This window comes from Marmota monax, unplaced genomic scaffold, assembly GCF_021218885.2.
Source record: "Marmota monax isolate L192 unplaced genomic scaffold, Marmota_monax_Labrador192_F-V1.1 WCK01_AAM20220418_F8-fsc00275, whole genome shotgun sequence".
Classification (NCBI taxonomy): Eukaryota; Metazoa; Chordata; class Mammalia; order Rodentia; family Sciuridae; genus Marmota; species Marmota monax.
Genome location: NW_026691942.1, coordinates 430,029 through 451,532, shown reverse-complemented (window position 1 = coordinate 451,532; position 21,504 = coordinate 430,029). Strand labels below are relative to the sequence as shown.

General features: G+C 58.5%; 1 protein-coding gene across 3 annotated transcripts in view; it reads left to right on the top strand.

Moving 5' to 3' along the window:
* The window catches only part of Ptprn2 (protein tyrosine phosphatase receptor type N2), a 769,678-nt gene that overhangs the window by 494,436 nt on the left and 253,738 nt on the right, over positions 1-21,504 (top strand). For all 3 annotated transcript variants that reach the window (XM_046427071.2, XM_058574871.1, XM_058575062.1), the window contains one exon: positions 10,698-10,762. In XM_046427071.2, the coding sequence (XP_046283027.1) occupies positions 10,698-10,762 (65 nt within the window). The remainder of the gene's footprint in view (positions 1-10,697; positions 10,763-21,504) is intronic.

Here is a 21,504-nt window from a genome sequence, read left to right as displayed (position 1 = left end):
GGGCAGTTTGGGGCTTACAGTAAAACCTCAGAAAACGTGTCACGAGGTCTCTGTTTACTCCCATCTGCCTTTGACTCGGAAGGCCACCGTGGGCGCTTGCTGAGACTCACGGGGATCTTGATGGGTACTGCCTGGAGCCCTGGCCTTGGGCTCCTGCACTGGAGGTCCAGAGATGAGTGACATGGTGACAGGCTTCCGTGTCCCTAAGTGCGATGCAGGCCTTGGGCCTCCCCTCCTGTCACTTATATCAAACATAGCGGTTTGCCCAGGACCCAGGCGTTGAAAATTGCTGAAGATAAACATTGCATTTTAAATTACTGCAGGCAACCAGGCAGACTGGAAAAAATCATTTGAGCAAATTGGAAGCTGAAATGTTGATATCAGATATTAAATTAATGTAAGTGAGATTGAAACAATATCTAATTAAAATAATTTGAAAAATGACTTGGAAATTGGAGCCGATGTGGCTTTCACAGCCTGCCATCGTCACCACCCCGTGGCTGGGCTCCACGCTCGCCACCCGCAGGCTCCCCAGGGGGATCGGGGGACAGTCTTGCTGTTCACAGGAGGACTGGAGAGCAGGCTGCAGGCCCTCTGGGACGTGGGCTGGCGGACCGACCTTTGCCCTTCCCCACTCTCTGCCTACTGAGTGCCTGGGGGGATGCTGCGGGGTGCTCCGCATCCCTCACACAGGACCTGGACAGGCCAGGTCAGAGTGGGCGCGAGAGACCAGAGCCCAGCACCACAGAAACAGCTGACCTCTGGCTCCTGTGTCCTCCCCAGGAGGGTCGTGGTGTTGGGCAGGCGTGTGTGGCGAGGGCGGGGAGCCCTGCACCTCAGCGGGGCAGCTCCGTGACCACCTCCACGCTCCCACGTCAGCGTCCAGTCTGGCCTCGGGTCTGTCCTGTGAACAGAAGATAATCAAAGGAGAGCGTTTCCAAATGAAGGCTCCTGTTCTGGTCACCACAAAGGAGCCTGAGGCCCAAAGGACCCAGCCTGGCCTCACAGGTGTGCCCTGCTGACCCCAGACTCGGCCCTCCAGAGCCCAGGCTGTCCTGGGTGAGCGCTGCTCCTCGCAGAGCTGAGCCAGAGGCTGGAGGGCACTGCTGAGGGCTGGCGAGGGAGAGACCAGTGTGCACGCCACGCACTGTGCAAGGAGCAGTGTCCTGCCCTCTGGTCCAGGGTCCCACCCGAGGCCCAGTCGGCGGCCGACAGCCTGGGACAGAGGCCCATGAGCAGGTGCGCTTGCTGTCCCCCTCGGTGTCACACAGCGTCAGCAGATTGTCTTCGGGTCAGCTTCTCGTGAGGCTTTGCTCAACTGAACTGAAGTCAGTTCTTTTCCCACGAGTGCCGCGCAGAGTGGGTGGGACAGACACTCTTCAGGACGCTGCCTGGGTGTCCTGTTGCTGTCGGACACGGGAAGAGGTAGGCACTGACTGACCCTTGTCCAGAAACAGTCCCAGATGCTGGGAGACGTGCTTCCAAGCACACCAGGTACCTAGCAGTGACGGAAATCCTGGAGGTCCCAAACTGAGCCAGAGCAGGAACCTCGGGGCTCACGGGGACCGCTGATGTCCACCTTCATCCCGAGAGCATTTCCCAAACCCCAGTGCACTTGAACATCAGCCTTTGTGACCGTGTGGCCTGTGAGGAGTGGGAGGCAAGAGCTGGGCATGTCCATCATGGCCGGGCTGATGGAGCTCTGCCACACAAAGCCAGGGCCCCGGAGCTGGACCTGAGGAGGACAGTGCACAGAAGGCAGACCCCACAGCTGCCCTGAGCCCAGAAGGGGGCTGCCTTGTTCCGTCACTGCCTGGGGGTGGGAGGGAGCTGGCCCACGGGAAGCAGTCCAGCCTCACACCACTGGGGGGCACAGAGTTCAGGAAAGAATGTTCCCAGGCTGGACATGGTGGCACAGGCCTGTGTCTCAGGGACCCAAAGGCTGAGACAGGAGGATCGAGAAGTTCAAGTCCAGCTCAGCAACTTAGTGAGGCCCTGTCTCAAAATAAAAAGAAGCAAGGCTGGGGACGTGGCTCAGGGTTGGATTCGCAGCACCGAAACCAAAACAAACAGAAACCTGTTCCCACGTCCGCCATCAGGGCTCCAGATGCTGGAAGAAGGAAACACAGATTCTCATCTCTGACCTCTAAGGATTCCCGCAGGTAAAATTCCAAGAACTGTGGACCACAATAAAGAACCTAAAAGCGCCCAAGGCACCATGAGCAAGTCAGCTGAAAGAGAACGTCGGGGATCACAACCCTTGGACCTAGAACTTCAATCCACGCAGATTAATGTAGTCACAAAAATGTGAGTGGAAACTCAGTACAACCTAAAGAGCAGAAGTCTTAAAAATGACCAAAAGTTTTGAAAGAGTAGAATTTCTAAAATATGAAACATATTGAAAACTTTAACTTGAGAGACGAGTTCAGAGCAGATCTGACATGGCTGAAGAGGAAACCAGTGACCAAGACACAGACCTGAAGAACTGCTGCGGAAGGTGGCTTCAGAGGACAAGACAAGAGAAAACTTCATTGCTTGTGCACCATCTGCTTTTCCATTCGCTGTGTGGGTGGAGGCCTGCGCAGGCTGTGCCTGGGGACCTCAGGGCGGACCCCGTCAGAGGGGCAGGATTCCCAAGTACAAAGAGCCCAGCAGCCAGGACAGCCTGCCCGCCCACACGTGCCTGGGGCACCCACACTATGTCCCATGCGGCTCTGTCTGGGAAGCAGCAGCTGGACGCAGGGCACAGTGACCAAGTGTGCTGCCCAGGGAGTGGAGGCGCAGTGGAGGGCGTCTCACTGCGGCTGGGAAAATCAGCATTCCCCAGATGGGAAAGACGAAATGGGTGATTTCCCAAGGGGCCTCTTGCCACAGGGAGATGAGGGTTCAGAAGAGCAGGACCAGTGGGGAGCGGGGGCCAGCCTTGGAGAAGAGAGCAGGAGGCTGCTCCCCCGAGGTGCGGGTCCTGTGCAGGCCTGGGTCCCAGCGAGGACCAGGAGCAGGCAGCAGGACACAGGCCCTGGGGCAGGTGGGGCCTGGAGGCTGAGAAGTCTGGAGAACCGCACTTCCTCCTCCAGTAGCTGACACAGTTTGGGTATGGAATGTGCCCAGGTCTGGAAGGCCAGGTCTCTGCCGGTGGTGCTGGTGGAAACTTGAGAGGTGGGGCTACTGGAAGAGGAGGGTCACGCACAGGGTGAGTCCCTAAGGAGCCTGGACAGCAAGGGAGCCTGACGTCGCTGGGCCACTTTGAGTCAGGGGGCCCTCAGGGTGGGGGCCCATGGGTTCAAGGCAGGGCCAGGTAGACACAGACCCCTCACCCACTGCTTGAGTGGCAGCTGGGCCCACATGTGTGCAGGACGGATCCCTCCCCGCTGAGCAGGAGCCGTGCTCCACCCTGGAGGGGACACCAACCGTGCCACCCAGAGCCCAGCCAGGGTCCCCAGGTGACAGGCCCACCCATGCCTCTCTGCTCGGCTTTCTCGTGGAGCAAAGCCATCAGGTCGCCCCATTGTGATTTAGATCACAGAAGAGACTTCTGCACATTCTCGCAGGTTAGAATAGCGGGATAAAGAGAGGAGGAAATCACTCTGCTGTCGCTACGTGCTTAATTATATGGAATGCTGCATAAATTGTCAAGTGCAAAGAATTATTCTGATAAATTAAAATACTAATTAAATAGGCTATTGCAGAGTGTTGAGTACATTATGGGTTCCGCTTCTTCAGGTGATTTGCATATCCTTCATCTAGTGAATTTAATTTTAAAGGGCTTCTTTTTTGTGTTTGGAAACCCTTTTTGTCTCCCAGAAAGATAAAAAAAAAATGCCTTTCTCGTTGCTCTCTGCCTCCAGCGAGGCAGCCTCCCCCTCGTCTCCTCCTGGCCGCTGGCCAGCTCTCAAGGGCCCCAGAGTCCAGTGCTTGACTGAGAAATAACCTGCACCTCAAGGAACATCTGGCTGGGCAAGGCTTCCCCTCCTTGTCCCTCCTCAAAATGCCCCAGAGAGACTTCAAAAACGCAGCCTTGTCTCGGAGCTCGGGGACGGGAGTGAGGGCCGCCCGACCTGAACACCCTCCGGCCTCACCGCAGGAGCAGGGCCTGCCAAGGAGGGCAGGGGCAGACCCCCGGGCGGCCGGGCACTCCCGCTCCTCTTCCCGTAGGACTAGTCCAGCTCCAAGGGAGAGGCAGAGGACGGGAAGCACAGAAGGCCGCGCTGCCCGGGCCAGCTGTGCAGCATTCACACACCAGGAGAGTCACGTCGCCTCCTGGTGAGGGATTTCCACGTCGAGAAACACAGCAAGGGGCACGACAGGAGGCAGCTGGCGCCAGGGCGGCAGTAGGCCACGGCCAGCACCCTCCTCCACAGGCAGGGGGACTGCAGGTGGCGTGGGACGGGCACCAGCTCCAGGCTTCTCCAGGGAGGAGCAGGCCAGCAGGCTTTGGAGTCTGGGGTGTCCACTGGGGACCGTCCTCCCGGCATCTCTTCTGGGCACTGCTGGGCTTTCTGAAGAACATGACATGTCCTGACGTGAACCAGGGCGTTGGGTGCTGGGGCCATCGCAGCCCAGGGTGAACTGTCATGGGGCACGTGGCCTCAGGCAGCAGAGTGTCAGGTCAAACCTCCCACTTCCTCTGGGAAAGCCACCGGTGGTGCTGGCCAGGTCACCAGGACCTGACGTCTGGCTGCTGCTGCTGCCCTAGAGCAGGAGGGAGAACTGTGGTCAGAGGGAAGCCCTGCTGGGTAGACCCCCGCCAGGAGCCAGCTGCTCCACCACAGACCTGCTCCTGGGCCCACTGCGGTCTCTGCTTGTTGGCTGGTTAATTAGAGGGCTTGCGGTCAGTGCCCCGCATCTGGGTGCCCGGCATTGCCAGGTGAGTTTTAATAGGCCCAGATGGGATCCCTGGGAGCAAGGCGGGCTCAGGTCACGAGAGAAGCCTAAGTGCCATGGGCAGCTGCTGCATCTGACCTGCACGCCTAAAGACAGGCGGGGCACACCCAGTGACTCCCATGGACTCTTCCAGGGGGACACTGGGCACACAAGACCACACGTGCCAGGGCAGACCCCCCCAGGACAGCCCGCAGACAGATGGCGGAAATCACCCCAGTGACAAGGAGACCTGTTCACCCCACCAGGGCCCCGGTGCCTGGCACAGGCCATGCCTGAGTGAGCCAGTGGGTGAGCGAGTGAGGGGCCGTTGGAGGGGGCCGTCGTCAGCCATGCTGCATCTGGCTAACCTGACAGGGGCTGGCGGTGACAGCCAGGACCAGCAGAGTGTTCACAGAGTGCCCCGCGGCCAGGCTGAGGGAGCAGCTAGGAGCAGAGGCAGCACCCCAAGGAAAGGGCCAAGGGGGCCGGGGCACAGGGGCACTCGGCCTACGTGGAGGAGGGCGGCCAAGGAGGCTGCGGTGCTCACGGCGGAAGGCAGAGGGATGCCCTGCCGGCGTGTGGTCTGGGGAAGCCTGTGCACGCACAGAGCCCTGCCATTACTGCTTTTGAGGGGAGGGGGTACATGGGCTCGCACTCAGGGGCACTCGACCACTGAGCCACATCCCCAGCCCTATTTTGTATTTTATTAGAGGCAGAGTCTCACTGAGTTGCTTAGTGCCCCACTTTTGCTGAGGCTGGTTTTGAACTCACAGTCCTCCTGCCTCAGCCTCCCGAGCCGTGGGATCAGAGGCACGCACCACCGCACCCAGCTCCATTGCTGGCATTTTAGAGCAGTGAGCAACAGCACCTTCTGTGATTTGCACGCCTGGCTGCCGTACGGGAGAGCAGGCCATGCCTCAGCCTACGCCATCCATGCTGTCTTTCCACAGTGGCAGACTCTGGAGCAACAGTAAACGCACAGGTGCACCCCTCCCAGCAGCTGCAGGTCACCAGGTACTGGCAGGTCACCAGGTAGTGCAGAGCCGGGCAGCCACAGGTTCTTTTATTCTGATAGCTAAAGTGTCTGTACCACCCAGCCACAGGTGGCACTTTCTGGGATGGTACCTGTAGGTTACAGTAGGAAGGATCAAAGCAGCTGACGGGCTCAGGGGGCTGAGCAGAAAGAATGCCACTTCGCTGTCAGGGCCAGATAGGGGCTTAACCAACTTGTCAGGCGAAGGGTGTGGAGGACAGGCAGCAGTTCCAGAGGTCAGCAGGAGCCATCGGCTGAGGTGCACCCTGGAGGAGGCTGGGAATCACCATCATGGGCAGGAGAAGCTGCGCTGAGCTGCAAACTGGAGGTAGGTCCACTGTGGTGAATTTCCCAGGCTCATGATGAGGACCAGATGATGTCCTCAGGGTACCTCCACATCCCGTATTGGGGATCTGCCTTTCATGGGCCTTAGGTGAGGGGGTGACTTCATTCAGCAGTCTGACTTGTTGGATGAGCTCATGAGCCTGGTTTTTCAGATATGGGTTTGATAAGCCCATGCATCCATGCACTTCCAATTTGATTTGATAAGATCACAGGTGGCTACGTTTAATAGCACGATTAGTTTGTGCCTTATGATTGTGTTGGGCAGATGGCGGTTGTTTACTTGTACAAACAAGGTGTAAAATCATTATACCTTGGCACTAGGACTAAAAAGGGAATAGCTAAGACAGACTACTGCTTTATGAAATGGAATCACTTTGAGCAAGCACAGCCTGAGAGCTGCTGTTCTGTACACCATGGAGTCCCCCAAGACAGGCACAGCCTGAGGACTGCTGTTCTGTACACCATGGAGTCCCCCAAGACAGGCACAGCCTGAGGACTGCTGTTCTGTACACCATGGAGTCACTAGGGCAGGCGCAGCCTGAGGACTGCTGTCCTACACACCATGGAGTCACTAGGGCAGGCACAGCCTGAGGACTGCTGTTCTGTACACCATGGAGTCACTAGGGCAGGCACAGCCTGAGGACTGCTGTCCTGCACACCATGGAGTCACTAGGGCAGGTACAGCCTGAGGACTGCTGTCCTGCACACCATGGAGTCACTAGGGCAGGCACAGCCTGAGGACTGCTGTTCTACACACCATGGAGTCACTAGGGCAGGCACAGCCTGAGGACTGCTGTTCTACACACCATGGAGTCACTAGGGCAGGCACAGCCTGCTCTCCACAGGGGTACATCTGGCAGCTGCAGTCCCAAAGACACACTGATCGTCATTGGCCGTGCTAGGAGCCTGGGCCCTACCTAAGCTTCCAGCCACTCATCAAGCAAGTGTTGGGGTTTCATAAGGGAAACTGAGGCAGTGTGAAGGCTCCCTCTGTGGACCTTCGAAATGGCAGTGGGTGTGGCTGGCGACTTCTCAGGAGGAGCCTGGGTGCCCTGTGTCAGGGCCTCTGCCAGGGGAGCTTCTGGGTGGCTTTATATGCGACTTTAGAGCATCAGAGGGAAACTCACTGGTAGAAAGGAGGAGGAGGCTCTGCTCTTGTGGAGGTTTTGGAAACAGCAGCTGTTGGGTTTGGATGTGAGGTGTCCCTCGAGACAGTGCAAGAAGGTGCAGAGGAGGACCGATTAGGTTGTGAGTCTTACCCAATCACAGAATTAATCCCCTGGCGGGATTACCTGGGTGGTCACTGCGCAGGTGTTATGGCTGGAGGAGGACCTCGGGGTGACTGGGTGTGTGCATCGGGCGAGTGCAGTTTCTCTCGGCTTTCTGGTCGTCACGTGAGCCGCCTCCCTCTGCCGGATTCTTCCTCCATGATATTTAGCCTCACCTTGAGCCCTGAGGAACCGAGTCTCTGTCTGTGAACTGAGACCTCTGAAACCGTGAGCCCCAAATAAACTTCTCCTCCCCTGGAATTGTTCTGGTCGGTCTTTTAGACACTGCAGCTCTAGTGGGCTTGTGTCCTTCTAAGGCTGGAAACAGAAGGCCAGTTGGCCAGCAGTATGACACACAAGCACCCAGAGGCCCTGACGGGTGCAGAGGTGGGGGGGAGCTCCAGGCTGCAGCCTCCCCTGAGCATGTGGGGCACAGGACACAGAGCAGAGTACAAGGGCAGCCGCAGCCAGGGGAGGGCCCTGCTGCTCCCAAGACAGCGCCTCCCTCCCAGCCACACACCCGAGTGGGCACTCAGGGGGCGGGGCGGAGCTATTCATGGTATCCTGGGGACGCTGGTTGAATGAGGGGATCCCCAATGGCTGACTTTGATTTCCCAGGTAATAGGCTGCCCTCGCCAGGTCCATCCTGCCATTACCAAACGGCCTCACCCCACCACCACCTGGGACCATCCCACCTCCACCTGTGTCCCCCTCACTGTGTTTTCACAGTGCCACGGAGCCCCCGGTGGCCCAGGACTTCCCACCTGCAGCCTTCTCCTTTTATTCTGACAAAGGGCTCCCTGGGTGCTGCATTCAGGTCTCAGTGACACCCTGTCATGTGCATTCAGCTCTTGCTCCTCAGGGAAGAGTCTTATGCTTCCTGATTTTCCTAAGTGGTCACACATGCCAGGAGACCACTGGGGACGCTGTTCGTGACTGCTGGCCACTGGTCCTGGTGAGGGGAAGACCACGGGTCACAATGGCCAGATCCTAGGGCATAGAGACCCGCCTGAGTCTCGGTGCACTGCTGTAGAACGTGGGTGTTCTGTTTCCAAAGCACCTGCTGAAACCCGCGGTCCAGGTGATTCTGGGGGCTAGGTAAGGAGGACTTCTAGTGACTGCCAGCCTTTCACTGGTGGTATGGACTTTATTATTCCAATTTTTATTTAGAGTTGAGCCTTGAATTACTTTGGAAGCAAACCAGTCCCTCCCCTGACTTGAAACTCATTGGTATTTTAAGAACAATAGTGCTCAAGCGCCCGGTCAGGTTGTCTGCGGCACTGCTGGTGGTTTTGACCAAACTAAGTTGAGGGGCGGTCAGGGCGGTCTGCAGACATGCCACAAGCACCAAGAGACATGCGTCTGGGCCTGTTGGAAAAGGACCCAAGCATTTGAGCACCGATGCAGGCCCTGGCCTGGAAACGGGCAGGTGGTACAGACTCTGCCCTGCAGGTCTCCTGGCCACCTGGGAGCCCGTGTCAGGAATGTGGCTCAGTGTCCCTGTTCCTCAGCTCCAAGAGGTCCAGTCTGGCGGTCAGGTCCCACACTGCCAATGAAACCCTAAGGGTGCTTTGCGATCCCTCGGGTTATTCTGTGTACTGAGTGAATCATCTCAGACTAATTTATCAAAAAGCACTCTTGCACACACGCCCAAAGGGAATCTTAGGATAGCAGGTTAAGGAGCCCCTGAAGTCCCCCAGAGCACCAGATCTGTGACAGGGTCTGACGGCCGCAGCGGCCACTTCCTGCAGCTGCCTCTCAGTCTAGATCGGCTTCCAGGCAGGGTTGAGGCCATCCCACCCTTCAGAAGCAGTGACAGTGTCCTCTGGACTCCCTGCCCTCTGGCTCTTCTGTATGAAGTTTTATCGGAACACACCAAGCCCCAGCCACCCCGCCCACCACCCTCCTCCTGCTCAGACGGGGCCTGCGAGCACTCGACACCTGGCCTCCAGTAGAAGGGCGCCCCGACTGGATCATCCCACCTGGCTGTTGGGCTGGCTCTGAAATCTGACCCTGCTCTGTGGCGACACCGGGGTGTTTTAATTCATTTTTATGCACTTTCTCTTCCTAAGCCTATTTAAGAGTTCACTATTATCCCACCCCAAATAGCTTGCCATTGAGTGGCAATGCCTCCTTTGTTGCAGGAGGCCGATAAACTGGTGGCCGTGTGTGCCTTAAGGAGTCCTCCCTTCCATCCACGGTGCCCCCCGCCCTGGTGCCGCTCCCGTCCCAGAGCCTTTCTGCTCCAACCCAGCCACTTCCACGCCGGCCTCGGTCCTCCAGAGCCTGGGAGATTACCTGTGGGGGAAACAATGACATCCATTTGTTCAAGGGGAAACTTTGTCCTAGATGGTGGCAGCCCCAGGGAAGGGCTGCAGCTGGGTGGCAGTGTGTGGCTCTGAAGGTGGCTTCCCCACCAGGACTCGGGCGGGAGTGTCACAGAGTGAAGGGGACTGCCCCTTCCCGGCCGCCCGGCCACTCATGGGGTTTCCAGAAGAGTTCCCTCTTTTTCTAGTTTCCATTTCCAGAGTGACAGGGACTTTGTCAGAGAGGACTTCTGCAGAGTGGGGCACAAGGGCAGTGCCCTGGCCCCCGCTGCTGTGGGGCAGTGGTCTGCTGCAGCCCTGGGGTAACGGCGTTTCTGTTTGCCTCGGCTGATTGTGTCCACAGCTCGTGTCCTCTGGCGTGGCAGTGAGGTGGCCCATCCCTGGAAGTCGTCCTCGTCAGAGCCAGGCAGGGGCCGGGGGGGGCTTGCCTCAGGGCCATCTGCTTGCTTCTCGCTGGGCCCTGAGGAGGGAACAGGGTGGCTCTGCGTTGTGACGGGGGTGGGGGGCACACTTGCAGCCCTGCCTGCAGGTGACGCGATGCTAGCTACTGGAACACTGTCCCCAGCGATGGCATGATTGATAACACTACCTCATTTTTAAAAAGACTCTGGTTTTCAAAGCAGGACTCCATACAGTTTCATCAAGCCCTGACCGTCCTGTGGATTCCTAGTAGACGGCTTCTGACAGCCACCCCTCCCGGGCAGGGCTCGCCAGGGCAGCGCAGCGGGATGGGGGCCTGGGGAATCTCCCCCTCAGGCCCCCGGCAGCCACCTGGGACTTGTCAGGACAGGAGACTGCTCGGCTGTGTGCCCCAGGACCCTTCCCTAGGCTAACCCCTCTGCTCTTGATCTCTCCTAACAGCTGACAACAAGGACCAGCTGGAGAAGGCTTCTGGACTGAGGATCCTTCACAGTGGAGTCGGGCCGGTGAGTCCAGTGGGGCGCATCCTCACTTCTGGTGGGCAGCGTGGGTCGCGTCTGGCGGCGTCTGGGGAGCAAGTGTGAGCGGTGCTTGGACTCACTAGGCCGGGGATAAAGGGTGGCCGGCGATTGGCCCCCTTTGGCTGGAGATGCCAATGGGAGGTGGTGGCAAAGTTGGCATTGTCGCAGGTCACCGTCGGCGTCGTAATGGTGTGTTCCCAGGAAAGATCAGTCACAGATAAGCCAGGCAGAGAAGGTACCAGAAGACGAGCCTTTCTTCCCAGTGTGTCATACTGCTGAAGTGGTGAGGACGAGCGGTCCCTGAAATCGTGGCTCCCGGGGGTCGGGGGACATACTTGAGTCTCATTATTTAAAGAGATATTTGGGGAAAGACATGAGCACGGTGCTTCATGGTGTGATGTAAGTCCCCCGACACCTGTGTCCAGCCCGGCTAGGCTGGCTCCTGGGCAGGCTGTCAGTGAGGGAGGGAGGGAGGCTGGCCACCCTCCCGGCCTCGGGGCAGCTGACGAACTGCTCCAGAGCAGCAGACTGGTTCCCCTCAGGAGAGGTATGTGGCCACTCGTAAGTCAGCAGGGACTGAAACCAATCTATGCCCTTGCGTCTGAGATTTCAGATTTCACAGCACTTGCCATTAAAGATAATTAACTGTGAAGTAGCGCTGACTTATGAGTGTCCTGGCCGCGTGGTGGAAACGTCCTTGTGGAGCCACTTAAAGAGTGGCTGCTTCTGTGGGGACATCTCCTCTTCACCAGCCCTGGGCCTTGGGCTCCTGAAAGCAGAGCCGCCTAATTGGCCGCCGCGCTCCTCAGCAGAGGCCCTGTGCCCCAGAGAAGCGCACGCGGGCGGGCTGGAGTGCCCGGCAGCAGAGGGGCAGAGTGTGGGCACGCCGGTGCTGGTGGGGTGCTCCGAGATCACCCGGGGCCTGGCAGACACAGTGTCATGGTGCTGTTGGTGCCGACGCTCCGGCTGCGGGCATCCTGGCCTCCAGTGGCCAGCTCGCTGTCTTCAGCAGCCAATGAGGGCGAGAGAAAGTCAGTCCTGGGCTCCCAGGAGCTGTCCGTGTCCCCGGACAGAGAGGACAGGTGCTGGGAGGGCCAGCCCGTGGTGGGAGGGCAGACATGGCTGCCTGTCCCTGCCCCTGCTCAAGCAGGTAGGAGTGTTTCAGGTTCCGGTCCTTCCGGGAGGAGCAGTGGTGTCCAGTGTCTGGGAGTGGACCAGGCTGATGAGGGCCAAGGGCGCTGGTGCACCCATCGGGGAAAAGTCGGAACGGCCAGTCTTCCTGCGAGAGGCCGCAGCTGGGCCACGCGGAACCCGGCCATGGCTGGAAAGTGTGTTCTGTTGGCACGAAGTGGGTGCTGTCCAGAGGAGGGCTGGGCAGGCCGACAGCGTGGCAGGCAAGGTCCCAGGGCTCACGGCAGGGTGGCCAGTGCCGGGCACTCAGACGCCCCTTCCTGCTCTTCTGTGGAAAGACAGCCCACTGACACCTGCCCCCCAGGCACGGCCCCCACGGGTACTCGCTGAACTCCTTACTGTCGCCAACACAAACCTGAGCCAGGGGACGGAGCCCCCGAACCTGTGGGGGATGGAGCCTGGAGGAGCTGGAGGCGGACAGGTGACTTGCTGTCCATGGTCAGTCCCACTCTGCTCACGCCTGGGCTCCTCTGCCACGTTCCAGTCCCTCGGGCCTGACCTTGGGCCCAGTTTCCTCTGCCATCCAGTGGAGTAATCTCAGTGTGCACTTCGGGGGCTCTCAGAAGGTCCACTGAGGTAGCAGACACCAGACACCTGGGCACAGTGAGCAGTCCGGTGCAGTTCCTGACCAGACAGGTGGTGGACCCTCGCCCTCCATCTCTGGCTCTCCCTCCCCGCACCTCTTCATCTCTAGGGCTACCCTGAGGGTCATTCCCTCCATTATCTCCCAAACCCCCTTTGCTCTGTGTCTAATCTGTTATAAAATTCAAGTGTTAGATGCCCTTCTTGATCATTATGTTGTTAATTTCTAGAAAAAAGTGTCATGTTTAATTTTTTTTCAGATCTATCTGTTCTTGTTTCCTGTTGTCTTCTGCTTTTATTATGGGTTTGATGCCTTCTTTTATCTTCTGAATCAACTTTAACCTATCTATTTTGTAGTTTCGATCTTTTCTTGTCTCCTGATCCTGGGTCTCTACAGTGCGTGCCCATGGCATCGTAGTCCCCCCAGGGAGTTCATTTCCTGTGTGGTTATGAGGACTTGGCTTTGTCACTGTGACTCTGTCTTCAGCAGGGAGTGTAGGTCTCCTGTGGGGCTTCTGTGTACAAGTTCTGCGCCTGCTCTGATGTCCCGGGGGACCCCTGCTCAGTCAGCTTCCCAGCTTGAAGTCCCTGCCCCCCAACAGGTGGCTGGGTCTGGGGGTCGGCTTCCCCTCCGCTCCCCAGCAGGCGAGCGGCTCTTAAGGCCCTAGGCTTAATGTGGGTCTCGGTTCCGGCTTTCCCTCCTCCCTACCTGCAAACATGTTCTAGGAGGTGCTGGACCTGAAGAGTCCAGAATCGGTGTAGGTGATGGGGAGTCGTTCTGAGAGGAAACCGGGACCTCACCCTGTGCCCCTCCAGCTCCCCTGGAGTGAACCCCACGAGGGCAGGGCTCTCTCTGGTTCTTACTGTGGTGGGTCTGGTGCCCAGTGTCCAGGAGTGAACCCAGGCTGAGTGAACCCTGTGGCCAGGGTCCTCTGACAGGGGCAGGCAAGGCCCGGGCAGACCCGCCGTCATAGCAGCAGTTTCTCCCTTCTGTCCTGGCTGGAGTTAACCGCCGTCTGGTCCCCAGGTGACCAGAAGACTGACCTTTCCACCTTGAGGGACAGAGACTGACCCAACCCTAGAGCACGTGTCACCCCTGGTGAGAGTCTGTCCGTGAGAGTCCATGGTCCACCTCTCTCTGGTTGGCGGTCTCCGGGCATGTCTCTGGCCCACAGGCAGGTGGAGACCAGCCCTCTTCCCTCCTGTCCTTTTCCATGTGGACGTCCCACTGTGAATGACAGCGTCTCTCCACCTTGAAACTGACTGGCGTCCTCCTGTGGGCTGTGAAGCTGGACCTCTGCATGTCCACTTAACTTTCCACCTGGCGAATCCCAGTGCAGACCAGTCTTGATGGAGGGAGGGACGTGGACAGGTTTGGGGCAGACCTGGAATGAAGAAAAGGGCACGAGTTGAGAGATTTTAAAAACCTAATGGTACGTTTCTCCTGATTCCCCTTCCCTCGCTCAGTAGGCCTGATTTGACGGTTCTGGTTTCTAGATGTACTAGACTTCTTCTAATTCCTAAATCTGGGTGTAAATCAGTGTGATTACTGGAAATCTAGCAGCACTTACAGTTCTCTCCTTGGCACTTGTGATTCACACTTATGGTGACAAATAGTAGAATTCAAACCTTTTAAGCCAAATAGAAATATCCAAACAAGATTTAAGGGAATGAGCAGATTACAGCGCATGCCATCAAGTAGATGGGTGGCATTTTGATGTATTTCACAATCTGATTTCTGAAATATTGAAATTTTCCATTTTATTCAAATTAATAAATCCACGTGTCCTCCAAAGGAAAATCATAATAACCCCAATGAAAAGCTGAAACTCCGGGGAGAAAACCTACCTGGGTGATTTTTCCAGGTGGTGGTTGATGGGCACGGCCCCCACACGGGTAGCTGGAGCCAGGATTTGCTCTGGGCCCTGACGGTGGCCGTGAACACAGAGCCGCAGGGTTTGCTGGCCTCACGTCTGCTGGTGAGTGAAGGTGGCTGGCCCCGAGCCTTGGCATTGCCCCAGCAGGTTCGAGACCTCCGCAGGGAGAGCCCAGAGCAGCGGGTTCTGAATCCTTGGAAGAGCAGCTCAGACCCACGTGGCCAGCCACAGAGCGGCCACAGGTAGTGAGCTCCCCACTAGGCAGGACCTCCTGCCTACCTGGGGCGCATGGGGCCAGCACAGCTTTCAGACACTGAAGAGCCCCCATTGGAGCCTCTCCTGCGAGCCTGCTCCCCCAGCTCTGCGCTCCTCCTGCCCCCCGAGCCCGAGCTCTGTTCAGAGAAAGGGCTGCGTGGCCAAGAGCGTGCCACGCCCACCGGCCCCCAGGTCTGGGAGCCCGTCCTGCTCTGTCCCCACTGGCCATGTGAATGTGCCTGTGTGTGGCTGGCGGGGGCTGGGACGCTCGACAGTCCCGCTGGAAATGACCTGAGAAGGCCGTTCTGCTCCCCCACAGACGCCATGTCCCTTCCTGTCTTCCCAGAGCACTTCTGCTGCTTTCCATAGCTTCAAAGTCCAAATCCAGCTGCTCAGGGATGGCTGAGAGGACGTGGACGCTCAATGTAGACTTCAGACAATGAATGGGCAGGAGCACGTGCGTGGCCCAGCAGGCCACGCACCTGCATGCTGCTGTCATGCAGCTTGGGGAAGTGCACGTCCTGCCCGACTGCCCAGGTACCAGGTCTGGTGAGTCTGGGTTTGCCCAGGGGATGACTGACATAGAGGGACCTTGCCCACAGGTGAGGGAACCTCTCGAGCAACATTCCCCAGAGGAGAAGAGAGGAAGGCTGCATCTGCCTTCAGGGTGCCAGGGGCTCTGGCGCTCCCACGAGGCCGTTGAGCTGTGTCTCTGGTGCAGTGGGGACGGCCGGTCAAGCTGGCTGAGTACAGGCTGGCGGTCGGGGCAGGGCCAACAGTTGGGAATGCTGACCGGCAGGTGGGACCCAAAGAGGTTCCCAGCCCAGAGAACACACAGACCACAGCCCCTCCTGTCTGGGGGCTGTTGTGGCACCACACGGCTCCCCTTCAGGTCGGGGTCGCCGCCGATGGGTAACAGGCAGTCTTGTTCCTCAGGTAAAGACGGTGTGCTGCGTCTCTGTGCGTGTGCTGTGGGGCAGGCCGGCAGCTTGAGAAAGCAGCAGGGCAGGAGCATCCGTAGCTAAAAGAATCGGACTCCACCTGACCCTCTGCCTCCCTGGCCGCAGTCCTGGGACTCGGGTGGAGAGGGCCATTTGCCACGTGAGGACAGAGGGAAACGGTCGGGACACAGCTGACCTGAAGCCCCCGCCGTGGGCAGAACCCAGTCAGACACACGGAACTCTGCCATGACCTCACCAGCCCCAGAGCTCTGCGCCTGAGCAGTTGGCAGTGTCCTCGCTCACCAGAGGGCAGCGTCGCAGGGACCGGGCAGGACAGGCTGGCATCTGGGAGCTCTCTCTGAATTGACTTCTTCCTTGGACATCAGCGTAGATTCTCAGGATGTTGTGACTGGAACTGAGAGGTCCCACACACCTCCACCTGCCTGTTCCTCGGCGGTCATGTCTACGGAGTCAGGCGGTGATGTGCACACGTGTGGGAGCAGCACTGTGTCACTTACCTGTGGTGTGAGCACCAGGGCACTGTGGGTCACTGGGCGTGGTCACTTAGAGAGGCAGAACGCCTGACCTGCCAGGGCTCCTCCTGGGACGCTCAGAAGGAGCACTGGTGTATGCACAGGCAGGACAGGCCTTGGGTGGATGAGCAAGGTGGCCGCGTGTGCAGGTCAGAGGAGCTGGAGAGGGGCGATTCGGGTGTAGACTTGGATAGAAAATAGGGTCTGCACACTCCTGGCCGCCTGGCGTTGGGTCTGAGACAGACCCCCACCTCCTGGATCCCCGAGTCTGGATCTGGTTCACTTAACATCAGCTGCCTCCGGCCACCAGTGGCCTGTCAGTCACTGACCACTTGCAGCAGGCCGTGGTCCTGCTGGGGCTCCCCCCAGGTGTGTGCCTCAGTGACCCTGCTGCCCCTGTCAGTCAACACAACTGTGACCGCCTGCTTGTGGTACCTCACTTGTTCTTTATTGGTTCAATGTTTTATTGGAGCATGGCAAATATACAAAACAGCGGGTGTATTTCATGTGGCATGCTTGTACTGGCGTGTAATAGGATTCTCCCAGGCCACCATGTCTGCAAGTCAACCATGTTCCCCTGGGAAGCACCCCCGTGGTCCCAGGAAGCCCTCCCAGCCACACTGAGCATGCCTCCACGTGCCTTTGGGCTGACGGGAAGTGAGGAACCATGTGCTCAAGAGCGTCTGATGGGAGGACAGACACCCCCTCCCAGGAGAAGTGTGGGGATTTGGAAGGATGCAGAGGTCAGGGTTGCCACCAGGGTGTGGCAGTGAGGCAGGGACTGAGCGTGAGATGGTGCTGATGCCCTGGTTACAGGTGCTCAGGGGCACCTGAGAGAGCTGAGGCTGGGGGCCTTGGACAGGTGGGCAGTGGACTCCATCTCGACCAGGCTTGGTCCAGGTTGGTCCAAGAACCAGTGTGCAGGCCAGACCCCCTGAGCCAGGGAAAACCAGGCCGCACACACTGGTCCCCAGCCGGAAGGAGAAGGTTTCAGGTGACGGGTGCTTGCCTCCCTAAAGCTGGTCCAGCGACCTCCTTGGCATGGTCCAGGAGCAGTGGCCAAGCCTCTGCAGGTCTTGGGACATGAAGGAGGCCCAGGGGCCCAGGCCAGGGTAAGGCCACTCCCTGTCCCTCCCTGCTGCGCTCACCCTCCTTCCAACTGCATTCCTCGGGAGGAGAAACCATTTTTCTCTTAAACACAAAAGCACATGAGTCCTAAAAACCGCCTGTTCCTTGTAAGTACTCCTGATTTGCCCTGGAAAGGGAGACCTGCATGGAATCACATAACCTCCCGGGCCATCCATCCCAGGCTGCTCCGGGTCAGCCCTTCCAAGACCCGGGAGAGCAGGGTGGACGGAAGTCCAGGCCCCTGAGCAGTCCTGCACCCAGTCAGCTCCCCGTGAAGACAGTGGACTTGATGGACAGCTCCGAGTGGGATGGTGCCCAGCAGTGGCACTCGCAGCATGTCCCTTCCTCCGCCCCTGAGCTGTCCTCCACCTGGCTTCTCAAGCAGAGATCACATGTGAATACGTGTGACATGGTAACGTGTGTGGACAAACAGGAGTTTCTTACAAAGGATCCCTTTCCCCTGAGGTCTATTCAAGGCGCGGGGCTCCCCGCGTCACATGGGCTCATTAATGCCTTTTCCATACTTTTCTGGGACTTAAAGTCAGGAGAGGGGCTGTGTGATGTGGCAGTTGCCATAGCAACAAATTCAATTTTTATTCTGTATCAGAGTAAATAGTCACGGAAAATGAAATCACCGGGTTCGCTGGTGGCTGTGGCAACCCCACCTCACCTCCCCCCAATGCTTCCTTGCCCTTTTCTAACATTTTCAATTGATTTGTGTGAAAATGAGCCTGGTGTGCCCTTGGATCAAAGGGACATGGTGCGCCATCCTGGGTGGCCTGGGACAGTGCCTCGTTGAGGCTGGGGGGCTCGATAGATGTGCCATGGGACTCCCGCTCAGCCATGGCTTGCTCCTGGTCCAGGGGAGTCTGCCCCAGGCTCCGCCTCTGGCCCCTGTTCTCAGAGTGTGGAGGTGCCAGCAGGTGGCCTTCCCGCTGCGGCTTCCCCGAGCTTGGGCCGGCTCTCAGAGCAGCCGAGGGTGAAGAGAGCTGCCGCCCAGGCCTCCCAGCCCGCTGCAGTGACCGAGCCTCCTCCTGCAGCCTCTCTGCAGACGTCACGTCTTCTGTCCCTTGGAGGCGACATGTGGCACAGGTGGGGAGCCGAGGCACAGGCAATGGCATGGGGAAGCAGCAGCGGGGGCTGGTCCGGCACAGCCAGCCCCCAGCCCGCCTCTGGTTTCCCACGCGCTCCTCTGCAGCTCAGACGTCCAGAAGGTCTCCCGTCCTGGCCTTTGGCTGAGAAGCCCTTTTGCTCTAGGTTGGAACTGGGCTCTGGGCGGGCACGTGGGCCCGACAGACAGGTGATCACCTGGACACTCACAGCAGCTGCTGGCCCTGGCCTCCCCTGCTCTTGCCGGCTCCTGCAAGCCCCAGCCACCAGAGACTTCACATCAGAGCCTCCGCTGCCCCAAGGAGCCCAGGACAGGTCGGTGGAGAGACTGAACGGTGGCCTGTACGTGGGAGCCCCTCCAGGATGTGGCAAACCTTCGCGCCTCACACCTTCCGTGGTACAGCGGAGATGGTCAGCTGCAGCTCAGCAGGGCTGGGAAGGTCCCCAAGTGTGTGAGACGCAGGGTGCGAGCAGCCCGGCTCCTGCTCTGTGCAGAAGCCGTCCCCTCCTCCCTGGGTGCTTCACCGCAGCGTGTGCTGGGCTCTGCTGCCTTTTCAGCTATGCGCTCAGGAGTGAGGCCACGTGTGTCCTGGTCATCATGTTGTCTCCAGCACCCAGCATCCTGCCCGATGTGCACAGGGACACCCTGAGCTGCCCGGGAGTGGGCAGGGTCATGAGCTACGTGCAGCCGCAGGCCCCCTGGCCCCTGCGCTCTCACACCGACCTTCCTACCGCATTCAGACCGCCTTTCCCCAGCCCAGAGCCACAGTGGAACAGAGCCTTGGCCCTGGGCTGCGGAGCCCCCTGTCCCTGGCAGAGCGGAGGACCCTCTCCAACACCAGCCTGGTGCACTGCTGCTGCTACCTGCTCCTGGAGCCGTGCTGTCCCCTCTGCCCCTTCAGACCAGCCGTCTCCAAGCTCCGATGGAGACCCTCGCCTGTGCCTGGTGCCGTGGGCGTGAGAAAGCAAGGTTTCCTCGTCCTGACGAAGGAACTGGGCAGAGCACATCATAAAACGTAATCAAACGTCAGCTCAAAATGCTCCCACATCAAAACAGACATGAGGAGCTCGGCCCCGAACGCAGCAGGCTGCGAGTTGGGCTTGCGTTGCTTGCCAAGATGTGTGGTGGCCTCTCCCCAGCGGGAGGGCCTCCCCGATAGGAGCCCCTTGAAGCTGGGCCTGGGGCATCGGAGCAGCCTGCACAGGGCTGTGGGCGTGTCATCAGAAGTCCACAGACACGTGCTCACCTCAGCTGAGGCCACATTCACCAGGGGTGCAGGATGACAGAGCTTTGTCCCCTCCACACCAGAATGCCACGGGCACACTTCCTGGGCCCTTCAGTCCCTGTCCTCACCCAGAAGACAGGAACTTCATGGATAAACCATGGCATTCCCTGTGACCCCAGAACAGTGTGGCTCCCTCACCCTGTTCTGCAGGCCTGGGGACTTGAGTTGGTTCCCAGGACTCAACTGTGACTGTCCCTACTTACTCCCAAGGTCCTCACAAGTTCTTGGTGTCTCTGAGCCCAGGAACTGCTGCTGGGCTCCTGCTGCCCAAAACCATGGCATAGGTGTCCTGGGCATCAGTGCCCTGGGGGTGCCAACCAAGTGCCATCAGGGAGAAGGTCCAAAGAGTTCTTCTCACCTGATGGAAGGGAGAGGTCCAGCATCAAGGGCCTCGCTCCCTCCAGCATTCCTAGGGGAACTTCCTGGGTCCTCCAGCCTTTGGCGGCCACAGAGCCTGGCCAGCCCTTGGCCTGTACAGGCACCACTCCAAACTCTGCCTGTGTCACAGGGACATCTTCCCTCTGAGAGTGTGCCTCTTCTCAGAAGGACGCAGTCATAGCAGATGCAGGCCTATCGTAGCCTCACGACTCCTGCGAAGACCCCCTTCCCAAGTAAGTCCACATTTGAGAGAGCTGGGGGTTAGGAGTTGAATGCATCTTTTGGGAAACCAGACCAACTGGCAGTGCCCTGAGGTCACGATTGCACCGTCCTGTCTGGAACCAGCTGGCCTGAGGCCCCTCCTTTGGGCATGCCATACCTTGCTCTTCTCTTGCAGGGACAGTTGGCCTTCCCAGCCAAGTCAGCCTCTCCAGAAATAATGAAGTCTATTACGTGGATCTAAAGCCAGCTTGTGCCCCGACACAGACCCTCCGCAGACCCGGCAGGCACCACAGGGACTGAACATTGTAGGCTGATGAGAAGAACAATTCATTAAGTACATGCCTTGTGCACCCAGAGCAGTACGTGGAGAGGTGAGCACGCATCCAGGAGGTTGGACAGAGGTCGGACTTCATCATAGCATCATGGCAAAACCCAGGAAGAAGGGCGCTTGGGGCTGTGGAGATTTTGGAGAGCAGGGCCAGCCAGCGGGGCTCCGAGAGAGCGCCCCTCCTCTGCCTGCCTCAGGACGCCCTCCTGGCGGAGTTTACTATAGGAAGACAAGTTTCTCTCAAGGGACAGCTGTTCTCAGGGCCTCTGTGTCTGCAAACCCTATGCCAGAGGGTCGAAGGGGAGGACACTGGAATGTGTGTCTGAGCACGTCAACGTGAACCCCCAATCGCCTGTAACTGCAATGCACTGAAAACCAAAGAATAGGGATAACACAGTCCTGAGCCAGGGGCTGAAGAGGAGGAGGTTATTACCTGCAGTCACAGATGTTAGAGTGAACCCCACCATGTGGATGACCAGAGTGGCCTGAAACTAGGAAGGTGTGCCCTGGGGTGCCGTGGCCTGGTCTATTGGTGTATTATGGGAACCACGTTCTGGTCTCTTATGTCTAAAAGTGCGAGGGGTGCTAGATGCTGGGGTGACTCATATGTCAGCGTGCACACACACACGCCTCCCTTTCTTGTCGGTGACAATGGGCCAGTGCTACGGTCACACAGACTCTCTGGCTCCAGTGAGTGCAAACCTTTTCACTGAGTGGCGGCTTCACGTATCTCACTGAGAGCATAAAGGAAACGGAGGCTCCTAAGGAGGAGCGTTGCCAAGCCCCGGACAGTGCCGAGGTTTCCCGAGGCCCAATGTGGAGGCCAGCGTCTGACACGCCTCAGGGTGGGGCCGTGCCCTCCACTCTCGGGCCACAACAGGGTCCCAGACCGGGGG